The 22,886-nt window shown below is 43.5% G+C and overlaps 1 protein-coding gene across 1 annotated transcript in view; it reads left to right on the forward strand.

Annotated features, from left to right (window-relative positions):
• LOC132077649 (multiple epidermal growth factor-like domains protein 6) overlaps window positions 1-9,771 on the forward strand; it is a 189,718-nt gene extending 179,947 nt beyond the window's left edge. Inside the window, exons 30-37 of the mRNA XM_059479473.1 lie at window positions 678-806; window positions 1,735-1,860; window positions 2,294-2,422; window positions 4,571-4,699; window positions 5,005-5,133; window positions 5,823-5,948; window positions 8,447-8,575; window positions 8,969-9,771. Coding sequence (XP_059335456.1) covers window positions 678-806; window positions 1,735-1,860; window positions 2,294-2,422; window positions 4,571-4,699; window positions 5,005-5,133; window positions 5,823-5,948; window positions 8,447-8,575; window positions 8,969-9,048 — 977 coding nt within the window. The 3' untranslated portion in view covers window positions 9,049-9,771. The remainder of the gene's footprint in view (window positions 1-677; window positions 807-1,734; window positions 1,861-2,293; window positions 2,423-4,570; window positions 4,700-5,004; window positions 5,134-5,822; window positions 5,949-8,446; window positions 8,576-8,968) is intronic.
• Window positions 9,772-22,886: the final 13,115 nt, after the last annotated feature.

A 22,886-nucleotide genomic window follows, 5' to 3' on the forward strand; every position in this document is an offset into this window, starting at 1 on the left:
GTTCCAGTCCATCCACCTTCCACTGTCCCAGGTTATTCCAAGCCCTGTCCAGCCTGCCCTTGGACACTTCCAAGGATGGGGAATCCACAACTTCTCAGGACAACTACTAACAATGCCAGCTCCAGTTTGCAGGGAAGGAGTAGATTATAGAGGAAACAAACTTTCTCCAATTTACATTTTAAGAAGACATGACCTAACCTATGTCCATGGAACAGCTGCTAAAAGAGGCAGGAATGGCTCACAGCTTCTCACTGACTTGGGCAAACCAGGTGGCTGCTGCCCAAGGAAGAGGGAGAATGACCTCTTACCTCCTCTGTAGGAGGAAAGAGGGAATACAGTCATTTGGAACAGAAATCCCAAGAGGAAAACCTCTGTAGAACAGGGCTTGCTTTTCTTGCTACTGTCACATCAGGAATATGGGAGAGCACAGAGCCAGGAGCAGCAGCACTCAGTCCAGCTCTCCAGCATTTGACAGTGCAATCAGAGCTGTCCCAAGGGCGCTTTGTCCCAGGGAGCCACCTCCTCCTCAATGCCTACTACTGGCCCTCTGGAAGCGAATAACATTAGAAAATGAAAATCAAACTTTGATTGAAAGCAACAAAGCGCTTAAGACATGAAATGCAACAGGCCCAGTAGCAACCTAACCTAATTGCTGGTTATTTTTTCTTTTAAAACAGGGTGTCCAGAAGGTACTTATGGTTCAAACTGCCAAAATCCCTGTAAATGCATGAACGGAGGCCGCTGTGACCCTGTGTCAGGAGCTTGTGATTGCGCTCCCGGTTTCATCGGAGCCAACTGCAGCAAAAGTAAGCCAACATTCATGTTCTGCTTCTGTCAAAACACAGCAAAGAGAATCATTTGCATAAGAGCTTGTCTGAAGAAAAACAGACAGATCCCAGCTACCTCTTCCTTGAATTGTAAATCAGGATTCCAGCTTTGTAAAAAAATCTCTTGCAAAATATTTTCCCTCACTCCTGCATGCATAGAAGCAAGGACACTTACCCCAGGATTACAACCTGCTTGCCCAAGTTTATTTCTAGAGCCAGCTCAGCATGCATTGCTCAAGTTCCTTCTTCCTGTCCAAAATTTCAAGGTTGAGAAATTATCTCAATATTTTGCTTCACACTATGGTGCCATTAGTTTCAATAAATGGGAAAAAGATCAAGTTTTGTCATGGCAAAACTGGTAAAGACTCCATGGCAACCCTACTGTTACTTCTCTGTTTCAGAGCTAAATGCTGTGGCTGAATTTCTGTGCTGCCTCCAAAGCTCTGGTCTCTGTGAAGTTCTCTTCAGCTTATTCATAGAGAGGCAATGTTTGAATGTTTGGCTGCCCACAGCTTTGCTCTTCATTGCTGGGCAGCATCAGTATTAAGGAAGGAAAGATGTTTTAAGCTGGAAGGATGAGCAGCTGATATTTCAGTTGTACATTAACTCTTCTGATAAGAAAGACAGTAAATATTCTGTGTGAAGTTATGGATTACATTTATAATCACACATTTATTATTAATTATTATAATCACAGTATAATAATGGGTTATATTTATAATTACAAGTAGTCTCAGAAGGTAAAGCAGTCGTGTCTTTGGGTGGGTTTTGGCTTCACGGTTGATGTTTGAAGTGCATTAAGGGGAATAAAAACAAAGCCAGCTCTTCCCCAAAGATTATAGCTGTGTTAAAAATGAAAACTGCCATTGGATCCTGTGGGTGTTTAACAAATCCTGTGTTCCCTCAGCCTGCCCTGAGAGCTGGTATGGGAAGGACTGTGCCCAGCCCTGTGCCTGTGGCAAAGGCCAGTGTGACCCACGGACCGGCGAGTGCACCTGTGCCCCCGGCCACACGGGACCTGCCTGTCAGCAAGGTAACAGAGCAGCACCAGGTCACCTCCCAGGGGTGACACATTAAAGTACCCAGCAAATAAACCCAGTGCCAGACATTGTTCACAGCCAGGGCCTTTGCTGATAAGGCTGCAGTTTGGGGCGCGCAGCCTCTGTCCCTCCCCGCTCCATCACCCAGCCTAATCCTGCCCACACCTCCCTGCCACCCTCTGGGGCACAGGGCTCTGCAGGAAGCTGGGGGGCTGTGTCAGGACAGAGTGTTTGCGTGAAACTGATAATAATCATGGAAATGAATAATAATCATGGAAACTGATAATAATCATGGTGGTGTCCCACCACCCTAAGGAGCCCCTAATCACTTGGGATACATGTGTTTGTATTTATTCCATGTCACCTTCATCCTTTCCTTGGGGTGCTAATTTTTGGGTTTTTTCAAACTTTGTTAATTCTCTGTAGTGTGTCCCCAGGGACAGTATGGCCCCAACTGCCATGGGACGTGTACCTGTCAGAACAGTGGCATCTGTGACCACGTGGATGGCAACTGCACCTGCGGGCTCGGCTGGACAGGAAGATCCTGTGAGGAAGGTGATTTCCTGCTTCCATGACAGTGGATTTGTATACTCAAACTGGGGTTTGCGGTGTCCTCAGACAACCACAGACAAGGACAGTTTCAGAACTTCCCCTAGTTAGAGCTTCAGGTCTTTTTTAAGGATAGTAGTTTTCCCCCTGAGTCCTGCTCATGAATTCCCTTGCACCCTCATTATTTCTTTCTCACTCTGTTATTTCTTCTTCAGTCCAACTTTTGTGCTCTTTTTTCCATAGGAATGTTGGGTTTTGTCTTCCTCCATGTGATCCTTAAGGCAGGAGAAGCCTGTGTCTTCTTCCTCACTGGTTGTATTCTCTTTCATTTGACTCTGGAGTTGAGCTTCCCATGTGTAGACTTCTCAGATGTTCTAACATCTGTCCAAAGCAATTGAGATTCTCCTGCTCTCTCATCCTTATTCTCCCTGACACCTGTCCCTTGTGCAAGACAAAGCACACTAACAGAATAAGCTCATATTCTACTCCAGAATCTCTCCTGTCAGCCCTGTCTTCCCACAACTGTCCAGTCCATCTCCCAGAAACCATTCTGCATTTCTGTGCTCCTGTTTTTCTCTGTAGGTAAGAGATATCTGTACAGTTATGGACTTGAATGTTCAGGAAACAAGTTTACTGGTATGAAATGCAAGTAAATAGTTCTAAGTACACATTCAAGACAAATGTCATCATTAAATCATAACTGCCATGGTTCAAGCTCTTCAACACCTTCCCAGATTCTCATTTACAGCACTTCTGTCCCTGACACCTCAAATATTCACCTCAAACTCCATATGTATTTATAGCAAGAACTGGTTGTTACAGGGGAGTGTCCCTATATAAAAGTGTCATCTAGAAATGACACTTTTTAGCAGCACTCTGAGATGCAGCTGTTCCACTCTGCATCTGAGGAGAGTCAGAGCCCTGCCGTGCATGTGTGCAGAGGAGGAGCAGGGAGGACAGGAAAGATGCAGCTGCTCACAGTGTGAGTGCTGTGAGGATTCAGTGGGCAGTGAATGCTCTCTGGGCACAGGCTCTAAAACATTTGCAGTTAACCAATGTCTGGATGACCTAGCAAAGGCCACCTGTGGTCATCTCCATTTGCCTGTTCCTGTAGTCACCCATAGAATGAGTTGGGGCTGCCAAGGCTCAGCAGAGTGCTGCAGGTAGCCCCACATGGAGAAGTGGATTATGGGTGTATCTCATAGATAAAACATCTCTAGAGTGGAGCACAGGAGGCAGACATGCACACACTGCATAAGGAACTGTGTGTTGTATCACTAGAGAGAGCTTCACTATTTATCTTTTGACAGAGGGAGTGAAATTATTGGAAAATTGAGTCTTGATCTCCACAGCAGTGTGGGTTTGAGTGTGTTGTGACTGGAAATCAAAGACAGCTAATCAGGCATCCTTTTAATAGAGCTTAGATATGATGTTCCTGGAAGATCCTGTCTGGCATTTGCAGGGTTCTCAGTCTGATTATTTGGACGACCACGCTCATTTAAGTTCATCTGCCCAGATTCAAATTATCCCAGCAGTGGGAAGTTAACTTATTCAGAGATGATGCTGAGGTTAATTATATTGGCACAGTCCCTTCTGCATGACTTGCCTTTCAGTAATTTGAGACGTGTTTAGTTCTGTAAAGGCAGATAGCTCATTATACATGGACAGACTGTTGCTATGTGTGAAAAAGATCCTCCTGGTTTTATTAGGAATTTGAATAGTGTGAACTCCAATGATAACACAGAGGAGGAAAAGCTTCATGTTTTCTTTCACACTTTTTAAGTGCCTAAAAGAAAATATTGCTGTAGATAAAGAAAGAAAAAAGAAAATCTAATTTATGCTATTCACTACAAGGCTTTACAACACATGGTGTGGGTTCAGCATCGAGTCTGTGAAGAGAGAAATTGAAAAAGGCAGACTGTTAAAAGTGAGGAAATTGCTGTTCAAACATCTATATAATATAAAAGATTTCTCACCAAAGTATGTAAATGCATCATAGTTGTGCAGAAATCCTGTGTCTTCATAACAAATATTCATTGGTCTGTAAATTACTCTTTGGGTATCATCTCTTGGCAATGCAATCTATCACATATCAGCTTTTCTGGGTGAGGGCAGTGATTTTTGTTTGTGTTTCTGTCCATGTCCTGCCAGCAGAGTGCCTCCCGGGAAAGTATGGGGCAGGCTGCTCCCTGGACTGCCTGTGCCAGCACAATGGCACCTGTGACAGGTTCACAGGGTGCTGCAGCTGCCCCGAGGGCTTCTACGGACACTCCTGTGAGCACAGTAAGTGGAGGCACTCGGGGTAATTGGTAATAATTGGTAATTTTCACAGGTTTGGGGCTTCAGAGGAGTCAAGAAACACCTCACTGGTTCAGTTAAAATTTTGGCATGTCCCAAATCACCCACCTCCTTCCACATCTTGCATGTCTCTGATGCTGGATGGTACAAGTTTAAAAGCCCATGGCATTATAAGATATAAGGATAAATACAATTTTTTGTTGGCTGCCAGGGAATGTCACAGAGAATACAGAGGATTTTAATGGTGTGTATGATTTTCTCCGTGAACCTTCTTCATTTTAATTTTTCAGGGTGCCCCCTTGGATTTTATGGGCTGGGCTGTCTTCAGGCCTGTGCCTGTAAAAATGGAGCAAGCTGTGATGCAGTGACAGGACAGTGCCTTTGTCCTTTGGGTTACCATGGTGTGCTCTGTGAAAAAGGTACTGGTACACCTCCGATGGGAAAGAAAAAAGAAAAAGGAAAAAAAAAAGAAAAAAAAAACACCAAAAAATCCCAAAAGCAGAACTCATTGTAAAAAACATCATATAATTACTGAAATATTTGTTGAGAGCCACTTCTTCTATATTTTGAGCTTAATGAATATCCTGAAACACTGAATTTGGGACAGATTTCCTGTTCTACAGCTGGGTGTTCCCATTCCCTTATAAATTAACTACTCTGGTTCCAATTAATACAGTGAAAGTCCTGGTCTCCGTGATGTCTTGCAGCAATGAGTTCCACATGCCATTTATTAAAAATAAGTCCCTTTTACTGATTCTAAATTTGCTTCTAAAACTCCAAATAAGATTATTAAATAGGTGCATGTCAAACCTGTTGAGTGTTATGGAGGGGTCTTCTAGAGAGTTCTAATTAAAAATAAAAATAAATGCCAGCTACATTTCTGGGACAGATTTACAGATACCTTTGAGAACTTAGATTAGACAACCCCAACAGAAGGAGAGCTCCTATAAATAATGTGCCCATTCCACTATGTTTGATTTCTTCATTAAACTTGGCATTTACACTGATTTCATTTATGAGCTTTCCCCTGAGACATCCTGGGAAAACTCTGGGTTTATTGTACATTTTGCCACTCAAACATGCATCTAAAGTGTTCTCTTGCTGTCAGGCTGTGCCAGGGGCTGGTTTGGTGAGGGGTGCCAGCATCAGTGTGACTGTGGAGATGCTCCTTGTGATCCAGAGACTGGGAAGTGCCTTTGCCCGCCTGGGAAGACTGGAGACAATTGTGACATTGGTAAGGGCAATATTTTTAAGGGCTGGACTGTAAATTGTTAAACCACTCTGACCTGTTGGCTTCTGAATAAGTGTAAAAGGACATTTGCTGGTGTTGAAGAACACATTGTTTGTAGAAAATTGCTCTTTGTGGTTATCAACACCTTTATCAGCAGGCTTGTGCCTCTTGATTTAATCAATATTTAAATTGATATCCTGATAGGAAAACTGTTCATGGGTCAGCTGTAAAATGTCATTTGCCTTGAGTTTTGGAGAACACAGGAAGAATAGACCAAGAAACTTTACAAATGTGGTGGAGAAGACTCCAGAGGGTGCAGTTGGTCACCAGGGGCTCCACTTGCTGTGTGCTTTGTCACACTGACACTTGTGACCCTTTTCAGACCAATGCAGGAGTATGTCCAGCTCTGGATTTGCTTCTCCTGAAATCCCCACAGATGAGGGTGTGGAGCTGCAGCAGCTCAGGGACTTTTAACCCCAATGTAATTCCCTCCTTTGCAGCACAGGCTGCACTTGGGCTGTGTGCGGGCCCACAGGAGCAGAATTCTTCTGTAACAAGGATATAAAAATAGGTGAGGAATTTTTCCTGTAGGTAAAACCAGTCCCACTGCTGTACCCTGGTGGGGTTGGGTGCAGGGTTGAGAGGCAGCAGTGGCAGATCCTGAGCCAGTCTCTGGTCACAGCTGTGGCTCTGATCAGAGCTCAGGGCCAGGTTGGACAGGGCTTGGAGCAGCCTGGTCTGGTGAAAAGTCTCCCATGCCTGTGGTTGGAACCAGCGGAGTTTAAAGGTCCCTTCTAACCCAAGCTGCTCTGGGATTCTGTGATTATGATGGAGCAGTTTTAGGGTAATCACTGGAGTAAAAGGAAATGCAGTGGTTTAACTGAGAGTCAGAAAACATTTGTAATCCCAATGCTATGACAAACAAGGTAAAAGGAGTGAACATCCATGTGCTGCTGTGGAGCTTCACCAGGAGCCACAATCCTCCTGACCCCCTGGAGCAGAAAGGGAAAATTATTTCTCCTTTTGTTCTAGGATGGGGCAGAAATAGATTTAAGCAGGCTGTTATTAATACAAATTGCTGTGAGCTTAAGCATTAGTGCAACTTGCAAAACTAAAATGGAAAATCATTTGTTTCCCTCTGGGCAATGTCCTGTGGTCAGGAAATGAATCTCTCAGTCTGCAGCACTGCTCCAGTGGGAACATGAGCCACCCTCAGTGCCCACACAGCCCTGGGTGTCCCTGGGCCTTTCCAGTAAAACTTTAGGCAGAAGTGGAACGCAAGGGGGAAGTTCAGCACCAAAAATGGGAATTGAGGTTTTCTTCCTCACAAACTCTGCGAGTCATTTTTATTTTTCTTAAATCAGCTAGGGTAGCCCCCATCCATGAAAAGCTGTTATGGGGTAGGTTTTATTTGCATTTTTATTTTCAATTAGGCTCAGTTCATCTGTGATATAACTCTGAGCAGCTGTGACTGTGCAGCAGCCATAAAGATAAAAGGCCTGATTTTAATTTGAACTCTGGTAAAGCACCCATTAAACAGGCAAAATGTTAATTAAAAAAAAAAAAAAAAAGAGAGAGAGAGAATATAACAGACTTTTATGGACGTTCTTTTTCTGTGGTAAATTAACATTGCAGACTTTCAAACAGATGTCTTAAATACACATTGTTATTAACATGAAAATGTGGTATTACATAAATTAAAATCAGGTCCAGAGGTGTTTGGGGAGACCTTTTCTCATAACATTTCCTAATTGAAAAGGCCAAGCTCGGAGCGCAGGGGGCGAGTTCTCCCACGTACTGGGGCTGCAGGGCTCAGCAGAGCTTTATTTACCTGAGGGTGCTCGTGGGAGAAGGCAAATTCCCTGCTTACAGGGTTTTCAGAGAGGTGAGGGAGAGAGGGGCATTGTTTGCTGTGTGTTTCACACCCTGCCTTGCGACCCTGCTGCTCATTTTCCTTTCCTGCCTGTCCTCTGATGCTTAAAAAATTGCAGTGAGGATTTACCAGCCTAGGTATGAATGTATTTGCATTTGGAAGTGAGATTTTTTTTTTTTAGTGAGTTTAATTTGCCAGGATGCGGCAGAATTGTGCAAGACATGAGTATCTATAAAATGATTTAATTCTCAGTGTCACGTTCTGTGGGGGAAGGCTCTTGCCCAGCACGTACTGACAGCCCAGCCACGCAGGAGGGACAGGGGCAGGAGATAGTGTGGATCCAGGACGCTGACAGCAACTTTCCTGAGCAGATCCCAAGATGTTCTCTGTTGGGCTGTCAACCCCTGTTTTTACACCAGCAATGATTTCCATTCTGGGAACTCTTGGGGACAGCTGGGCTGCAGCTTGGGCAGAGCGTGTGGCAGACGAAACTCAACGACTGCCGCGCTTTCCCAAATGTCGTGCTTGAATGTGAACAGATGTGGGTGTCTGAGCAGCTTCCTGATCCCACAGCAGGGAGAGGCTGCCAGGAGTGTTCCCCGTGCCCCAAACCCTCCTGTCCTTGCAGGGTGCAGGGCAGACAGGTACGGCCCCGGCTGCTCGCTGCGGTGCCAGTGCGGCGGCAGATCCCGCTGCGATCCCCGCAATGGGAACTGTGCCTGCCCCAGCTCCTGGAGGGGCCCAACCTGCACTCAAGGTAACCTGCCCGGGGTGCAGCCTTCCCTGCGGGGTAAAACACCTCTGGCTGTGCTGGTGGTCTGTTTGGATGGGTGGGGTCAACTCGTTAAGTTGTTTGGGTAATTTCTCTTCTTAATGAAATAGAGTGCGGAGGGAAAGTTTCCTCTCGGTTGTGGTGTAATCACAATTCCTCCTTTAGTTTAGGAAAAACTTTGGGAACCTTCTGATTTAGAGGTGTTTTATAGTTTTGCCTGCCCTCTGCCTCTGTGAGGAGGCCGCTGTAACTCCCTCCTCTACCTTCTTTTCAAGGCTACCATTGATTGAATTATTTAAGTGTAAATTGTATAATCTATATAATATTTCAGTATTAGGTTATATGGACCTGAAACCATGTTTCTACTTAATTCTCTAGGTGGCCCTCCAAAGCTTCCTTTTTATGAAGAACAAGCTCAAGAAAGAGGGAGTATTTTTCCAAGAGCTCTACAACAGTAACATTTGGACTAATAAATGAACTGTTTTATATGCACAGACGGTATTTGAATTTGGATATGAAAACAGTTATTCAATTCAGCTTGAATTGTACTGAAGTATTCACACTTCTTATGGAAGACTACAGAGGCCATTTAGTAGCTGGATCCTTTTAAAGAGTTGAATCTGTTTCATGTGTTCATTCCTAGCCTCTTGCCCCTCCATTAATCTACTCTGGACATTCTTTCTGGTATTAATATAATTCATTTCTTGAAAGCCTGGACATGTTTTTAATAAGAGCAGCTCCAAAGAGTATCAGGATAAGCTGCATGTAACACATCACCATGGAATGAGCCACACTCCCTATCAGGGACTTTCTAAACCCACTTGACAACCAGCACCAAGTTTGAAGAGTATTCCAAAGATTATTTCTCTACGGATTCATTGCAAAATCACATTGCACAGAAACTAGAGGGATTTATCAAGTTAATTCCTCTTTGAATAACGTGGTGTGTTCTAGAGAAGCATGCAATCTAATTTTGAACTTGCAGCTGAAGAAGAATCTGCTACAATCCGACAAGAGTCCTCAACACGCTGTTAATTTATTTAAGAGCATCTTCTGCATTTCTGGTGTGGTTTGACTGATTGGAAGGTCTCTGTCTGAATCTGTCTTCCAAAGAGCGTGGTGTCATCTGCCAGACTCTCCTGGCACCCTGTGTTCTCACATCTTGCCAGATGAATTTCTCAGTGGGTTGTCAAGCCAAACTGTGCAGCACTTCTCATCAAACAGTATCTGCTAATGCAGAGAAGGTTTTATCTTGAATGGAGAAAGCAAATTGTAAGCAAGGAGAGATGCTTAAAGATACTGTCTCTGGGGTTTGTGTTTGTATTGAGCAATTTGTTTTCTATCAAGTCATCTCACAACAGTCCTGCTCCCGTTCAGGTGCTGGTGGTCACCTCATAGAGCAGAGACATTTTGGTGCTATTTTGTCTGTTTAGGCAGGTTTTCCTTTGATATAGGACTATGTCATTATAAAGAAATGTATGTTCTGTATTTTAATGTTCTGTTAACCAGACTAAAAGATTTCAGAGTGCCTCTTTATACCTCTCTTTAGGTTAGGAGTTACAAAATCTGTGTAGTAACCACTTGATTCTGACTGTATCAAAAGTACACTCAAGAAGGGGCATCAGGACCATGGTAGGCACAGAGTATGGGCAGTTCCAGCTCTTGTGCTGACACTCCATTCTCCACCAGAGCAAACTGCAGCTCTGCAAGAGCAGGGTTTTGTTTTGCAAGAGACAAAATGACAATAACTGATGGTGGTTTGGGATTTTTGAAGAAATTTGTTGTTGTGGTTGGGTAAGTGATGAGTTGGTGAAGCAGCATCCAGGAGGTTGGATGGGAAGGTGAGGTAACAATTTTCTCCCATGGTTCACCCCAAGTCTTAAACAAATCTGCAGTCAATGACTGTCCAGGCCAAAGCAAATGACACTTGCTCCCCTGGGAGTTTATTTCAAATTGTCATCTACGGGAGCAATACAGTTTTAGGAGGTGTTTTCCAAGCTTCATGGAAGTCTTATTGTTGTTATTCATCACTTTGTAGGTATTGAAAGTAAAGATATTTGTGAATGTGTCAAAATTAATTAACTAACTGTGCTTCCAGCCAGAAAATCACTGAGGCTGATGATGATCCCTTTTAATTTCTTCTGTAGAGCTCAATGAATGTCACTGGAAAGTTCATTCAATGTAAATGTGGCAGAATTATGGTCCCAGAAGTGTGTGACTCTCAGCAAGGCAGTGATATTTTAAATGTTCTTTTGGAGGTGTGATGTCCTGGGTCTGATCCTACAATTGTGTGAGTTTGGGGCAGTTTCACTGAACAGGGACCTGTAAGGTAAATCTCCTGTGAGACCATGAGATATAATCTCAGCAACTGCTGGAGAAGAACAATTCAAGTTTAGCAGTTGGCATATTTTGGTCTTAGACCTGCATTTACTGCAGAGCTAAACACAACAGCAGTGCAAGTATCGCACTGAACTTAAGATTTTTTTTGTAGAATCATTGAATGAGTAAAGCTGTAGAAAACCTCTGAAAGTCTGAGCTTCCCTTTAAAGCCTGATCAACTTCAGAGTCAAATGGGTCAGAGTTTCATCGTTAAAGTCAAATTTCAGAGATTCATCCCTCCTAGTTTTGAATATGTCCAAGAATGGAGATCCCACCACCTCTTTGAACCTGTCCTAGTGGAGATTTCATTTTCTTCCTTTTTTTTTTTTTTTTTCTCTCTGGTTTCTAATCAGAATTTCTTCCGTTTCATCTTTGTTCCACTGGTTCTCATCCTTTCAGAGTGGATCTCTGAGGAGCCTTTGGCTTCCTCTCCCCACAGCCCCCATGGGGTAGTTGGCTACAGCCTTGGTCTTCTCTTCTGAGGACAGCCCATCCACTGGCCACATTCCAGTACCTCAGACATTCCAGTTCCTTCCAGCTGCCCAGAGGCTGGTGTGGTTACTCAGCACATAAAACCCTTTACACTGCTGTCAGACAGCAGAATATATCAAATGTACTGTTTTTCTCTTATTTTTGTAGATTGATATGTGATTTGAGCAGCTAATCAAAGGGCAAACCTTTCTCAAGCCATATTATTTACACCCATGTATTCTTGTTTACATTTTCCACAGTACCTTGATAATAGAATTGTAAATATGTAGTATAAGGAAATAAAAGATTTTTGTATTACGTGTTTTTAAAGGATGTCACTGTTTTAGGTACATGATGAAACACATATTTTAAATGACTGATACTGAGTCTTTGCCAATGAATTAAGAGGCCCAAGTGGATATGCTTTGGGAAATATTTCAGCAAACTTTTCTTAAATCAAAAAATGCCAATTCATACAAACCACTCCATATGCAATAGACTTTTTAATTCAAAATGCTTCTTAGCTTCTTTATGTTATTACCTTTTGAATAGAAGTTCAGTGCCATCAAACAGACCCTTCTGATTTGTGGCTCTGCATGACTTTTTGTTCCAAAACTAAGTACAGTCATATACAGGTAAAAATCAGAATTAAAGATTTCAAAAATGTTAAAAGAGAAATTTTGATTGAGATAGTTGGAATGTCTTATCTTGGTTCTTATTTTTTTCACAAGGCAGAGAAAATGTTTACAGGACTTTGTTTTCTAGAAGAGCCACAACTTTACATTATGAACTACTAATTAAGGAAGTTTCCTTGCTTCTGATATTACTGTTCTGATTCTGCTCCTTACTACAGTTTAACAGATTTACCTAATTCTTTACCTACAAAATAGTCTTTATTAGACAGGATGGAATTTTTTAATGGAAAACTGACTGAATCAGCTTTTCCAGGGATTAATTTTGCTGTGAGTGTAGTTGCTACTAAATTAACACAACTCTGCTTATTTGCTTCATCAGATTCCAGTGAAGGAGTGTCAGGCTGATGCAGTCCTGAGCACAGCACTGGGGCTTGTTGAAAGTGGAAGTGAAAAACTCAGTGAGAATGGGGTTTGTAGTTGAATTGATGTCCATCTTGGTGAAGGCTGGCTCCCTGTTTCCCAGGAGGCTGAAGTTAATTACACTTCCTTGCAGAGAGAGCTCCGTGTATTCCTCTGCAGCGCGCTTGCACGTGCAGATAACTCCTTTCAGAAGGACATTGGAATTATTTCAGCCATGCAGCTCCCGTGCCAAACCCCCCTCTCTTACCTTGTGAGCTCCAGATAACTCCAGCAGGAGAGGGAAGGAGCTGAGTGTAACTCAGTGGGCCCAGCAGAACCTCGCTCGCTGTGAATTCATGAAACCAGAACAGCATGTTTTAAGTTAGACTTCACTAACACTATCCTCATAGGAAAACAATCAGAATTTAAAAAATTCCCCGCTTCCCCTGCCAAAAATTATTATTCTACTTTTATCCTTTTTATGTTGAAGAACCATAGCTATTAAAGTTTGCCCAGATTCCTTGCCAACCATATTATTTTGATTGGCTGCAGGTTTCTGTTTGTGTAAGTAATAACCAGTACAGTGTCAGGAGTTGCCAACGGGACAAACATGGAAATAATACCTTCATGTCCTTCCCAGAAGAGGCAAAGACACATTTGGGAGCCATCGTGGCTTCAGTGTGCAGATCAAACGGTGACTCTGTTAGAATTCAGCTTCTTATCAGAGCAAAGTAAAGCTCAGGAACAATCTTTGAGAGTGCTGGTGGACCAAGAAGCCTCCATCCTCCCATTCTTGTGTTAATATTTTTATATTTAGGCTAGAAACCTCCTCAGCCCCCACATTTTTGAGGACTTTCCCTCAGGTTGACCTGAGTAGCTCCATGCATGGGCTGCAACTGTGCCCAGTAATTCTTTTGCAAGGTCACAGCTTTAAGTTCTGACACTGTGTAAAGCAATTGCCAGCAGTAAACACCAAATCTCAGCCTTGTAGAGCATAAATTGTTCGTTCTGTTCTTTTTATTGCTTTTAATAAGCACTTGCATAGCAATATTATATCTCTGTGAATTTGTAATCCCTCTTCAAGAAATGTGTGGGATGTATCTCGGGTTTGTACTGTACTTTCTGTTGTAGACGTGTTGTAGTGAAAGGATGCTGATTTTTTTTTATATAAACATGTCATTAAAACCTGGTCTTGATTTTCCCTCATTGCTAGTTTTGAAGCAACAGGCTTATGTTGTGGATGAGATTTTATTCTACCGAACTAATTGACATTCAGAGCAAACAGGCTGAAATCACACCTGCTTTTGGTAGTTTGTATAGAATAAATAATGGCCTGTGCCCAAATGGGTTTGTATATGATCCCTGACCAGGGCAACCTGGCCAGTGACTGAGCCTGACAAATGGAGCTTTCTGGCATTCCGGAGTATTAGAAATATTCAAAACACAGCATAAATCTCGCTGGGAGAGGATGGTTGTGAAGTGCAACATTTTGGGAAGACTTGGGCACGGAGCACTTTGAAGGCATTTGAAACCACACACCTGCAGCCTCCCATCAGCCTGCTTGGGCACTTCCCAGAGCCCAGCTCTGCCAGCAAACTGCCTGGTTCACCTTCAGGGTATTGTCTTCTCACATTGGCAGGAGCTGGAGGAACATGTGTGCCTGCTTAATGCCAAATAATGCAGTAAGAGTGCGCTGGTTAATTGGAAGTAGCAGGCTAAATTGAATTCAAAATGTGTAACAAAGGGGGAATGGTAGATCAAGCTGTCAGAGAAAAAGTGGGCAGCTCTGCTTGCTGCTTTCTGGGAGAGCAGGCTTGGATTCCTTTTGAAATTTCAGGGCAAACATTTTGAGTCGAGCTGTGTAATGCTGCAGGGTTCTCTCTGGCATGATTTACTTCACTCTTCCTGCAGTTTTCAACAAGGAACAGAATAATTAAGTTCATTTGGTTTGTCATCTTTTTGACATATGTTCTAAAAATAATTCTATAATCCTTGCAACTTATCCAGTAATTTCTTTATTAGAAGCCGTATTCATAGTATTCTAAGAAGCTGTTGATGTTATCCTATAATATCAACATATCATGTTGATTTTAACCTCTCAGATTACTGTTAAAAGCTGATCAAAAACTAGGCATGGAATATTAAACCAGAATATTCTCAGCCTCGGCAGAGTTAGCATTGATCTGTGTTATAAACCTTTAAAAAGCCGTGCCTCTGCAGCAGTTGAAATGTTCATAAATCATGGAATGGTTTGGGTTGGAAGGGACCATTTATTTCCAACTAAATGTGGGGCAGCCACAACTTCTGTGGGCACCCTTTGCCAGTGCCTCACCACCCTCACAGTAAAGGTTTTTCTTCTGATATATGAGATATGTGGGACCAGAGTGACCTTGTGACTGTGTCCAGGGAGCACTGTTCCATGGGATTGTCCCTCAGCACCTTCAGAAATCATCACCCCCATCTGCAGCCAGCACTGGTTATCTCTTCTTTTACTCAGCACCAGAAGTTCACGGGGTGCTCATAGAATATTCTGTATGCACGCAATAAAAACAACCATCCAAACCCTGTGAATGGTTTAAAAATTACTTAAAAGTGCTGTATGATAAGGCACTTCTTTGTTGATTCCTTCAAGCATGGTTGTTAAAAAAAACACAACTCAGTTGTGTTGTTTTATATATGAATAAAGATGTCAGCAAGTAGTCATCTAACTGTCCGTGCCATTTGGCAGTATCTAGCTTCCTTTTCAGTAATAGCCCAATAAATCTTTATCTTCTACTAAGCTGATGACAGCAAAACATCTTGAGAAGCTGCATGTGGTGTAGATATTATAGTTAATGCTTAAATGCTTCATGCCATCGTCTACTGAGTGTTTTTTACCCATCTGGATGTAACATCCTGATTTAAGGCATGCGCTCGCTTCTCCCCCTGGTGATTCCAAGAGCCTAATGATAACTAATTAATTAATTAAGGTCTGTTATCCAAGACCACCCTGTTGGCCCATGGTTACTGAGATCCACCTGCTCAGGTGACCTCACTGGCCTCCTACCTTTTAAAGAGGTACAAAAGCTGCAGTTTTGCCATTTGGAGTGGGTTCTGTACTTTGTTTTCTTTCTGCCTACAAGCCCTTGGTTCATCCAGAAACCCAGGGGTTGTTTCAGCTTTTTGGAGGTGCCCATGGAGCCTTCCCAGTGGGAGCAGCACTGTGAACTGGGCTCATGCTGGCTGGGTAAGTGGAGCCACGTTTGGGGTGGAAATGCCCCATGTGCCACAGGTTCTGCCCTGTTCCCACTCAAATGGGAGTTTGAGTTCCCAGCCTGTCATTTCTCTGTTACTTGGTAAGTCTTAAAGTACCATAAATTACTTACAAAGTGACTTAATGAAAATTCTCTGATTTTTGCAGTTGGAGGAGGCTTTTTTCAACCAGAAATCCAGTTTTTAAATGATTTATTTCTCTTCTAAGAACCGCATTAAGACTTCTTGCTGTACATCATCATCAAAGAGCAAGATTGGTACAAGTAGAGACTGTGTGGCAACTCCTGCCTGTCCATTTGCTCTTTCCCCCTTATCCCTGACATTTCAGCTGTGGTAGCTGTTGTGGATCTTGGCCTTGCACTACCAGGCACAGGGGAAGGCTGCTCTTAATTATTACTTTAAATGAAGGGTAAGTATGAAATACAAAGCAGCAAATAGCATCACATTAAACAGGGGCTGTATCCCTGGGTAATGAGGGCTGGGAATGCTGCAGGAGCAGCAGCCGTGGATGGCATCACTCTGCTGGAGCCTTTTGTGGAGCCCTTCACCCTCTCAAAAGTAAGAGGTCTGAACAGGCAGCTTGAAAGGCTATTAGAACTGCTCACGGTCATAGTTAGCATGTTAAAATATTTTACAAGGACCAGTGAATTTGATCAGAAAATAGTTATTTTTGGCTGCCAATGTGGCAAAACCACTTAAAATACAAACTCAAGAATGTGTTGAAAGGAGTCAGTTTGCCAGCAGAGCTATTGTTGTAGCAAAGCCTCCCCTCTGATCCAACGGGAATCCTCTGCTCAAGTTTTATTACTTAAAAAGTTAACGTGGATGTCAAGCACCTGGAAATCTTTATGGCTTTGAAAAGAGCATTGGGAGGGGCTGGGTGGGTTTGGTTTCTTGCTGAAACTCTTTTGCTGTGGGGTGTTAGCTGGGGAGAAGCTTTAAAGATTGATTTGGTAGTTCAGCGTCGCTGCTCTGATAATGTGCTTTCTACAAAGGATAACAAGATGTGTGATTTGGTGCAAAAGTATTTGAATTTGCAGTGGATTATCTCTCATTTTTTATTTCTAGCTTAAAAAAAAAAAAAAAAAAAAAAAAAAGAAGCCTTGGCTTTTTTTTAAAAATATGTGAAGAACCCCAGCCACCACACAAGGTCCTCTAGAGAGACAGGGCTGCCTCCTTTGAGGAAAATCCCAAAAATTCCTGTAAGCACGTGGGACAGGATGATTTCAGCAGTAGAAATCCATTTTGATGCATGTCTCAGTGAGGGCTTGTGCAAGCAGAAAGCCCCTGGACCCTTGAGGAACTGGAGCAGGGATGGATTTGCAGCCCTTGTTATCTCGAGTACATAAATGGTGCTGCAGCATCACGTGCCAAGGCAGGGGAGATGTGGAAAGCATCATGACCAATAAATTAATGTTTTACTTTGAGTGGGCATGAAGGAGGATGTTGAAAACTGGGTTTCTTGCTGGGTTTCTGCTGCCAGAAAAACAAAGCCCCACACAAGAGGGTTTGAATGTCCCTCTGGGAAAAAATGCCATTGCCAGCTCCACCAGAGTGCCCTGTCCAAGCTGCCCTGAAGGAACCTCTGCCAGAAATACCTGTTAACAATAAGGACCTGTTAATGTTTCACAATTATTTTCCCAAGTATTTAATTGCTGCACCAGTCCCTGACAACAAGAAAGTGGCAGATATTAAATACAAACTAACCGTGGAAACCTCTGGTCTGCCTGCATGTGCCAAGACCAAGATACAGCTGCACATCTGCAGGTCTGGTGAGGGCTCTGTGTGCCATCAAGATGAACAAAAAGCTGGGGCTCTCTCAGTCGTAGCTACAACTTTTCCAAAGAAAATCAGCATGATTTTTGTCTTTTGTGGAAGGAAGTTAAACCACAAATTACTCACGGCAGGCACATCCCGGCTTTTCTGCACAGAGGCTGCTCTGGGGGATGAAGGAGAGCAGTGTTGGTGGCCAGTCAGGAAGATTGTTTGTAATTCCCCATCCCCACCAAGGTGTTGCTTTGTCACTTGCTTCAGACCAGATACAACTTCATGATTTACCACGGGTGTGATCTTCCTGCCTCAAGGTGTATTTACAGAGCTCTTGCTTGGCTTCCCCTTGTGGATGTCAAAGCTGATGAGGCTGACCTTTACAACTGACAAAACCCCACAAATTGCAGCTTCTCTGCCTGATATCAAGGCAACATAGCAGCTTATTTTGATAGTTTATCCCTCCCAAGTGAGGAAACTGCAGCGCTGGCACAACACCTCCAATATTTCTGCCTCACTCTGCAGGATCTCAAAGACAAGGCTGTGCCTTGATGGATGTCAGAAAGGGTCGTTGGCTTTTGAAGTGGTACTGAGAGCCTGTCTTCATTCTTGAGCCTTGATACACCTTTTCAGCTAGTAAATTTAGATATCTGCCTACATTTCAAGTGCCTGATGGAGTTCAGGAACTACTTGACAGCAGACCTTCCCAATTCCTGTCGGGTTGGTCATTGATGTGGGTCCCACAGAGCAGCTCCTGTTGGGTGCAGCACTGCTGGATTCTCACTTGTTGGAAAACAATTGCTTGCAAAATATATTCATGGACTGCCGCAACACAGCCTGATTCACTTTGCTTGGGTTTTCCAGAGGAATAGGTGGATTCAAACCTGCTGGGAGTCAAGGGGAGCTGGGCTGGAGTTTCCTACACCCTGGTAAGAGCTCCAGTCACTGAGTGATTTGATAACCAGAACACTCCCTATGGCTATGTTCCCACAGGCTTACAAATATAGCTTGAAGCTTTGTTTATTTTTAACTGGAATGAGCATATTGGTAATTTGCACAGATTTTTTTTTTTGGCCTCCAAAAATGTTTGAGCAACTCAGTAGGTGGCACCCTTTCTATTCCTTTATTTTCCACCAAATGTCAAAAATAAGTTGGAGCTGGATCCTGTGAGTGTGTGTGTGAAACAAGTTCAGTAAAAATGTAAATGCATATTTGTCTCCTTAATTGAATATAGTATATTGTGAAATCATTACTGTCAGGGCACACTTGGGTTTATACAAACGCTTAAGTAAAGAAAATATATAAACCCAGATTGACTTGAACAATTTGAATGTGATAGCAGACATCTGTGTTCAATAACATCACTTTGGTAAGCGGTGTTTAATATTTCATGTCAAAGCGAGGAGAGTAATAGAACAGGGTATTTTCAGAATTCTTAGATTGCTGAAGTTTATGGCATGGCATAATATATAATCTGTCCTTTGTCAAGCTCACCAGAGAGAGCCCTACTGCAGCTGAAGACGTAAAGTGCTCTAATATATATGTTTCTAGACCTCTCCCTGCCTGAGGAATTAATCTTGGGAGGTGCTGAGTGCCCTGAAGTGCCAGTGAAGTCAGTGGGATTTGAAGTTTCTCACAGCTCAGGGAACAGGGATCCTTACAGGGGCTAATTACTCTGCTCCAGCCCTGGCCAGCAAAGCCCTTCAGAGCTCCTTAACTTTCAGTGTGTGAGGAGTCCTCTTCAAACTGGCATCAGGAATGCTGCTGGGACAGGGCCCAGAGCTCCGGCCCGCTCCTCCTGATAAAGTGAGAGCTGCTCCCCAGTCTCGGGAATTTAAAATTTGGTGGCAAAGAGGTGAAAATGAGAAAGTTCCTTGCCCACGGGCAGATCTGCAACTGAGGGCTGAGCCCAAAGCAGATCAGAGCATTATCTGCTGGGTTTTGGGGAATGGAGGAGGAGGAGGAAAGGGGCACCCCCTCATTCCAAGTGAAGTCCATGCACAAATACATTGCCAGCTCGGGGACTCTCTTTGGCTGCAGAAAGTTCAAAGGAAGAGAAACATTTTTAAGCATCTTCCCACTCTCTTATGTATTAATGAGCAATTACACTGATGTTCTTGGATGAATTTCCACTGAGTAATTCATCTACAAACAAATCTTTCTTTTGTATTTCTCCCCCTCCCCCCCCACCACCCAAACCCCAGTCTTTTGTATTTCATTTTTAGGTGAAATTCTGTAGTGAAAGGGGCCAAAAGAAACATGCTTTCCTGAGCCTCATGCTGAATGTCTGTCTGGACAGTTTCATTTTAACTGCAGCTTGGGAAAAAAAAATGTAAACATGGTGTGAGTATCATTTTAAAGCTGAAACTGTTTCCCCCTCCCGTGTTCAAATAGCATTATAAATGTTTGCTCAAAAGAGGCATATTTATTCATCTAGCCTCTGAGAGAACACTGTGTGCATAGGTAGCAATAAAAATGTGTTAAGGGCTGAGAGAGATTCCCCTGGTAAATGGCTTTTCTCTTGACCTCCTCTTAAGCATCTTAGCGGGGCTGTGCTGCTGCCTCTCTGAGGAAGTATGTTTGCACTGGGGAGGAAGAATTTTTGAAGTTGCAGAGTGTTACAAACAGTGAGCAAACAACTGTGGGGGGTTGGATGTTTGGGGCTTTTTTTTTATAACGTTGAGAAAAAAACTCTTATGGAAAAGACATGAGATGCAAAACAGTCACACACATTGAAAGTTTTTCCCAACATGCTGTGTGATATCTTGCAAGGAAGATGATCTATGCAGTTGTTATTCTCTAAATTTTTTTTCTGACCAATTTCTCAACAAATCTTTTATTTTTGGCGTGGCTTTTCACCACTCCTGTGTTTGATAGCTGAATCTGCCTGCAAGGGTTGTTTAGTATGGAGAAAAGGAGCATCAGGGGGACCTTATCACTTTCTACAAATCCCTGACAGGAGGTTGAGCCCAGGTGGGAAGTGGTATTTTCTTCCAGGTAGTGAATGACATAGCAAGAGGAAATGGCTTCAAGTTGTGCCCAGGAGAGGTTTTTGTTGGATATTAGGGAAAACATCTCTGAAAGGGTGGTCAGGCATAGGAAGAGGCTGTGCAGGGCAGTGGTAGAATCACCACACCTGGAATTGTTCAAATAACTTGTAAATGTGATGCTTAGGTGCATGGCTTGTGGTGGGATTGGCAGTGCTGGGTTAATGGTTGGACTTGATGGTCTTAGAGGGTTTTCCAGCCTAAATGATTCTCTGATTCTGTGCATGTTCAGATATAGGTCAGACACTCATCATGTGGCTTCTCTGGCACACGAGGTTACTGTCCCCTGATTACAAGCCTGAGTATTTTTGTGTGCAGAAATGATTTCCAGTGACTCTTTCACATGAGACCCTGGAGTTGCTTTTCCCTGAGTTTGGTTCATTCAAATGTTTGAGGAAAGGAATCGCAAAATAAGGAGGGACTGTAGCAGAAAGAAATTAATCTTGTATGAACAAGGGCAAGGCTTCCCTACTTTGCTCACCCAACTCCCTCTCCTACCCAATTAAATGTGCACTTGGCAGCTGTCAGACCAAATAACTCGACTCGCCGCAGAAGCTGGAGATGGAAGACACCTGCCCAGACCATCCCTGCCCAGTGCAGAGCCATTTCCCTTCAGGACACGTGTCATCCCTAAATCCTGCAGCTGACATGCACCACACAGCCTCAGCTGGCAACATCCTGTCCGGAGCTGCACCTCATAAATCAGGCCCAGTAAATCAGCAAGGAAGAGCAGTTACCAGCGCTGTGTCTCCCTTCCTTACATCCTGAGGAATCAGTGGCATGTCAGAAATGATTCTCTTACCCAAGCACTGACCAGTATCTCCCCAGTGCCGTATCTTGCCAAGCAGGAACATAAGCAAACACTCAGGTCTGCACTGGGGACTTGAGCAATCTCCCTGCATGGCCAAAATTCCTCCCAGCTGTTTATGTGTCCTTCACGCTGCTGTTATCGATAGCTGATGTTGTTGCTGCTGCAGCACTGAGTCATTTCATCATTGCTGGGTGGGAGGATGAGTTGAACGATGGATCTGTGCATATTTGTCACCACGGGAGCCTCCAGATCGCCGTGTTCCTATGGAAACCTGGCCCTGGTTTAGCTGAACTGGCCCCGTCGTGGGTCCTGAGCGCTGAGAATGGGGAAAAAAGCTGGCGCTGGGCTCCTCTTGGAAATCTGCTCCCAGATGTATGGATGTTTGTTTATTTTTGCATTTAAGAGATCTAGAAAACTGCACCAAGATGCAAAATAGCACGGAAGAAACGGCCTTTGCAAAGAGTAATCCCCACTGATTGGCATGAAGTGGGTATGTATTCTTTCCCTAAATTTGGGGTAAGATTAAATTACAAGAGGCCTAAAAGGAAAGATTAAAACAAAACAAAAAGAAAAGCCTAACTTGGCCAAGATTGTTAGTTTAGAATATATGTAGTGCCAAAACAATACACATTGCACAATTTCACCACACATACCCATTTCTTAACCCATTCTGGCTGCATCAAACTCAACAGAAGTTGGTGACTCCAGTGGACTGTGGTGAACTTCACACTGGGCTGTGGCAGCTGATGTCCTGCTCCTGGTTATGGCCTGTTGACCTCAGTCAGGTAATACTGGACATTGTAGGGTTATTTCTGCCATACCTGGTGAGTGTTTTGAGATTCCTTAGGTACTAATCAGAAATGGTGCCCCCTCCGCTCTGTTAGACATGGATTGGAAGCAAGTTCTGCTGAAAGATTGCTGCTCCGCTTTCTGAAAATCCCAGTGTTACTGTGTGTGCCTTGCCAGGCCTCGAGATGAAGGTTTTCCATGTTCTGCTGAGATATCTGTAACATATGGTGACATTTTCAAACCCTCACCATGCTGGAGAGTCCGTGCTGTAATGTCACTGCCGCGCCGCAGGGATGCTGGGGAAACGGCTGGCAGAGCAAAGATTAAATTGCATTGGCCAGATTTTAACAAGTCATCACAGTGGCCCTGGGAAAACTTCAGCCAGGTGGTTCTCTGAAGACTTTGAGGTATTGTAATTAAATGACTGCTGTGCTTTTACCTCCCATAAAAAGCTTTGCTTCCCATAAAAGGTTTTCAGCTTGACGATGCATCAGGCAGAGCTCCTGCCCGGTGTCTGCCTTATTTTGCTGCTGCGGCTGTGCAAGCAACACAGCTGCAGTGCCAGCACCCCAACCCAACTGGAAGGGCCCCGAAACACCAGCCCTGCCTCCCATTTGGTCACGAGGGAGACAGTGGCAGTAATTCTCTGGCTGATGGGAAGGGCATGAAAAGATTCAGATTGCCATGAGTGAGAAGCAACACAACATCCATATTGCGTCTCTTGTTCTTGGCATTGCAACAATGCA

The sequence above is a fragment of the Ammospiza nelsoni genome, chromosome 10 (genome assembly GCF_027579445.1).
Source record: "Ammospiza nelsoni isolate bAmmNel1 chromosome 10, bAmmNel1.pri, whole genome shotgun sequence".
NCBI lineage: Eukaryota > Metazoa > Chordata > Aves > Passeriformes > Passerellidae > Ammospiza > Ammospiza nelsoni.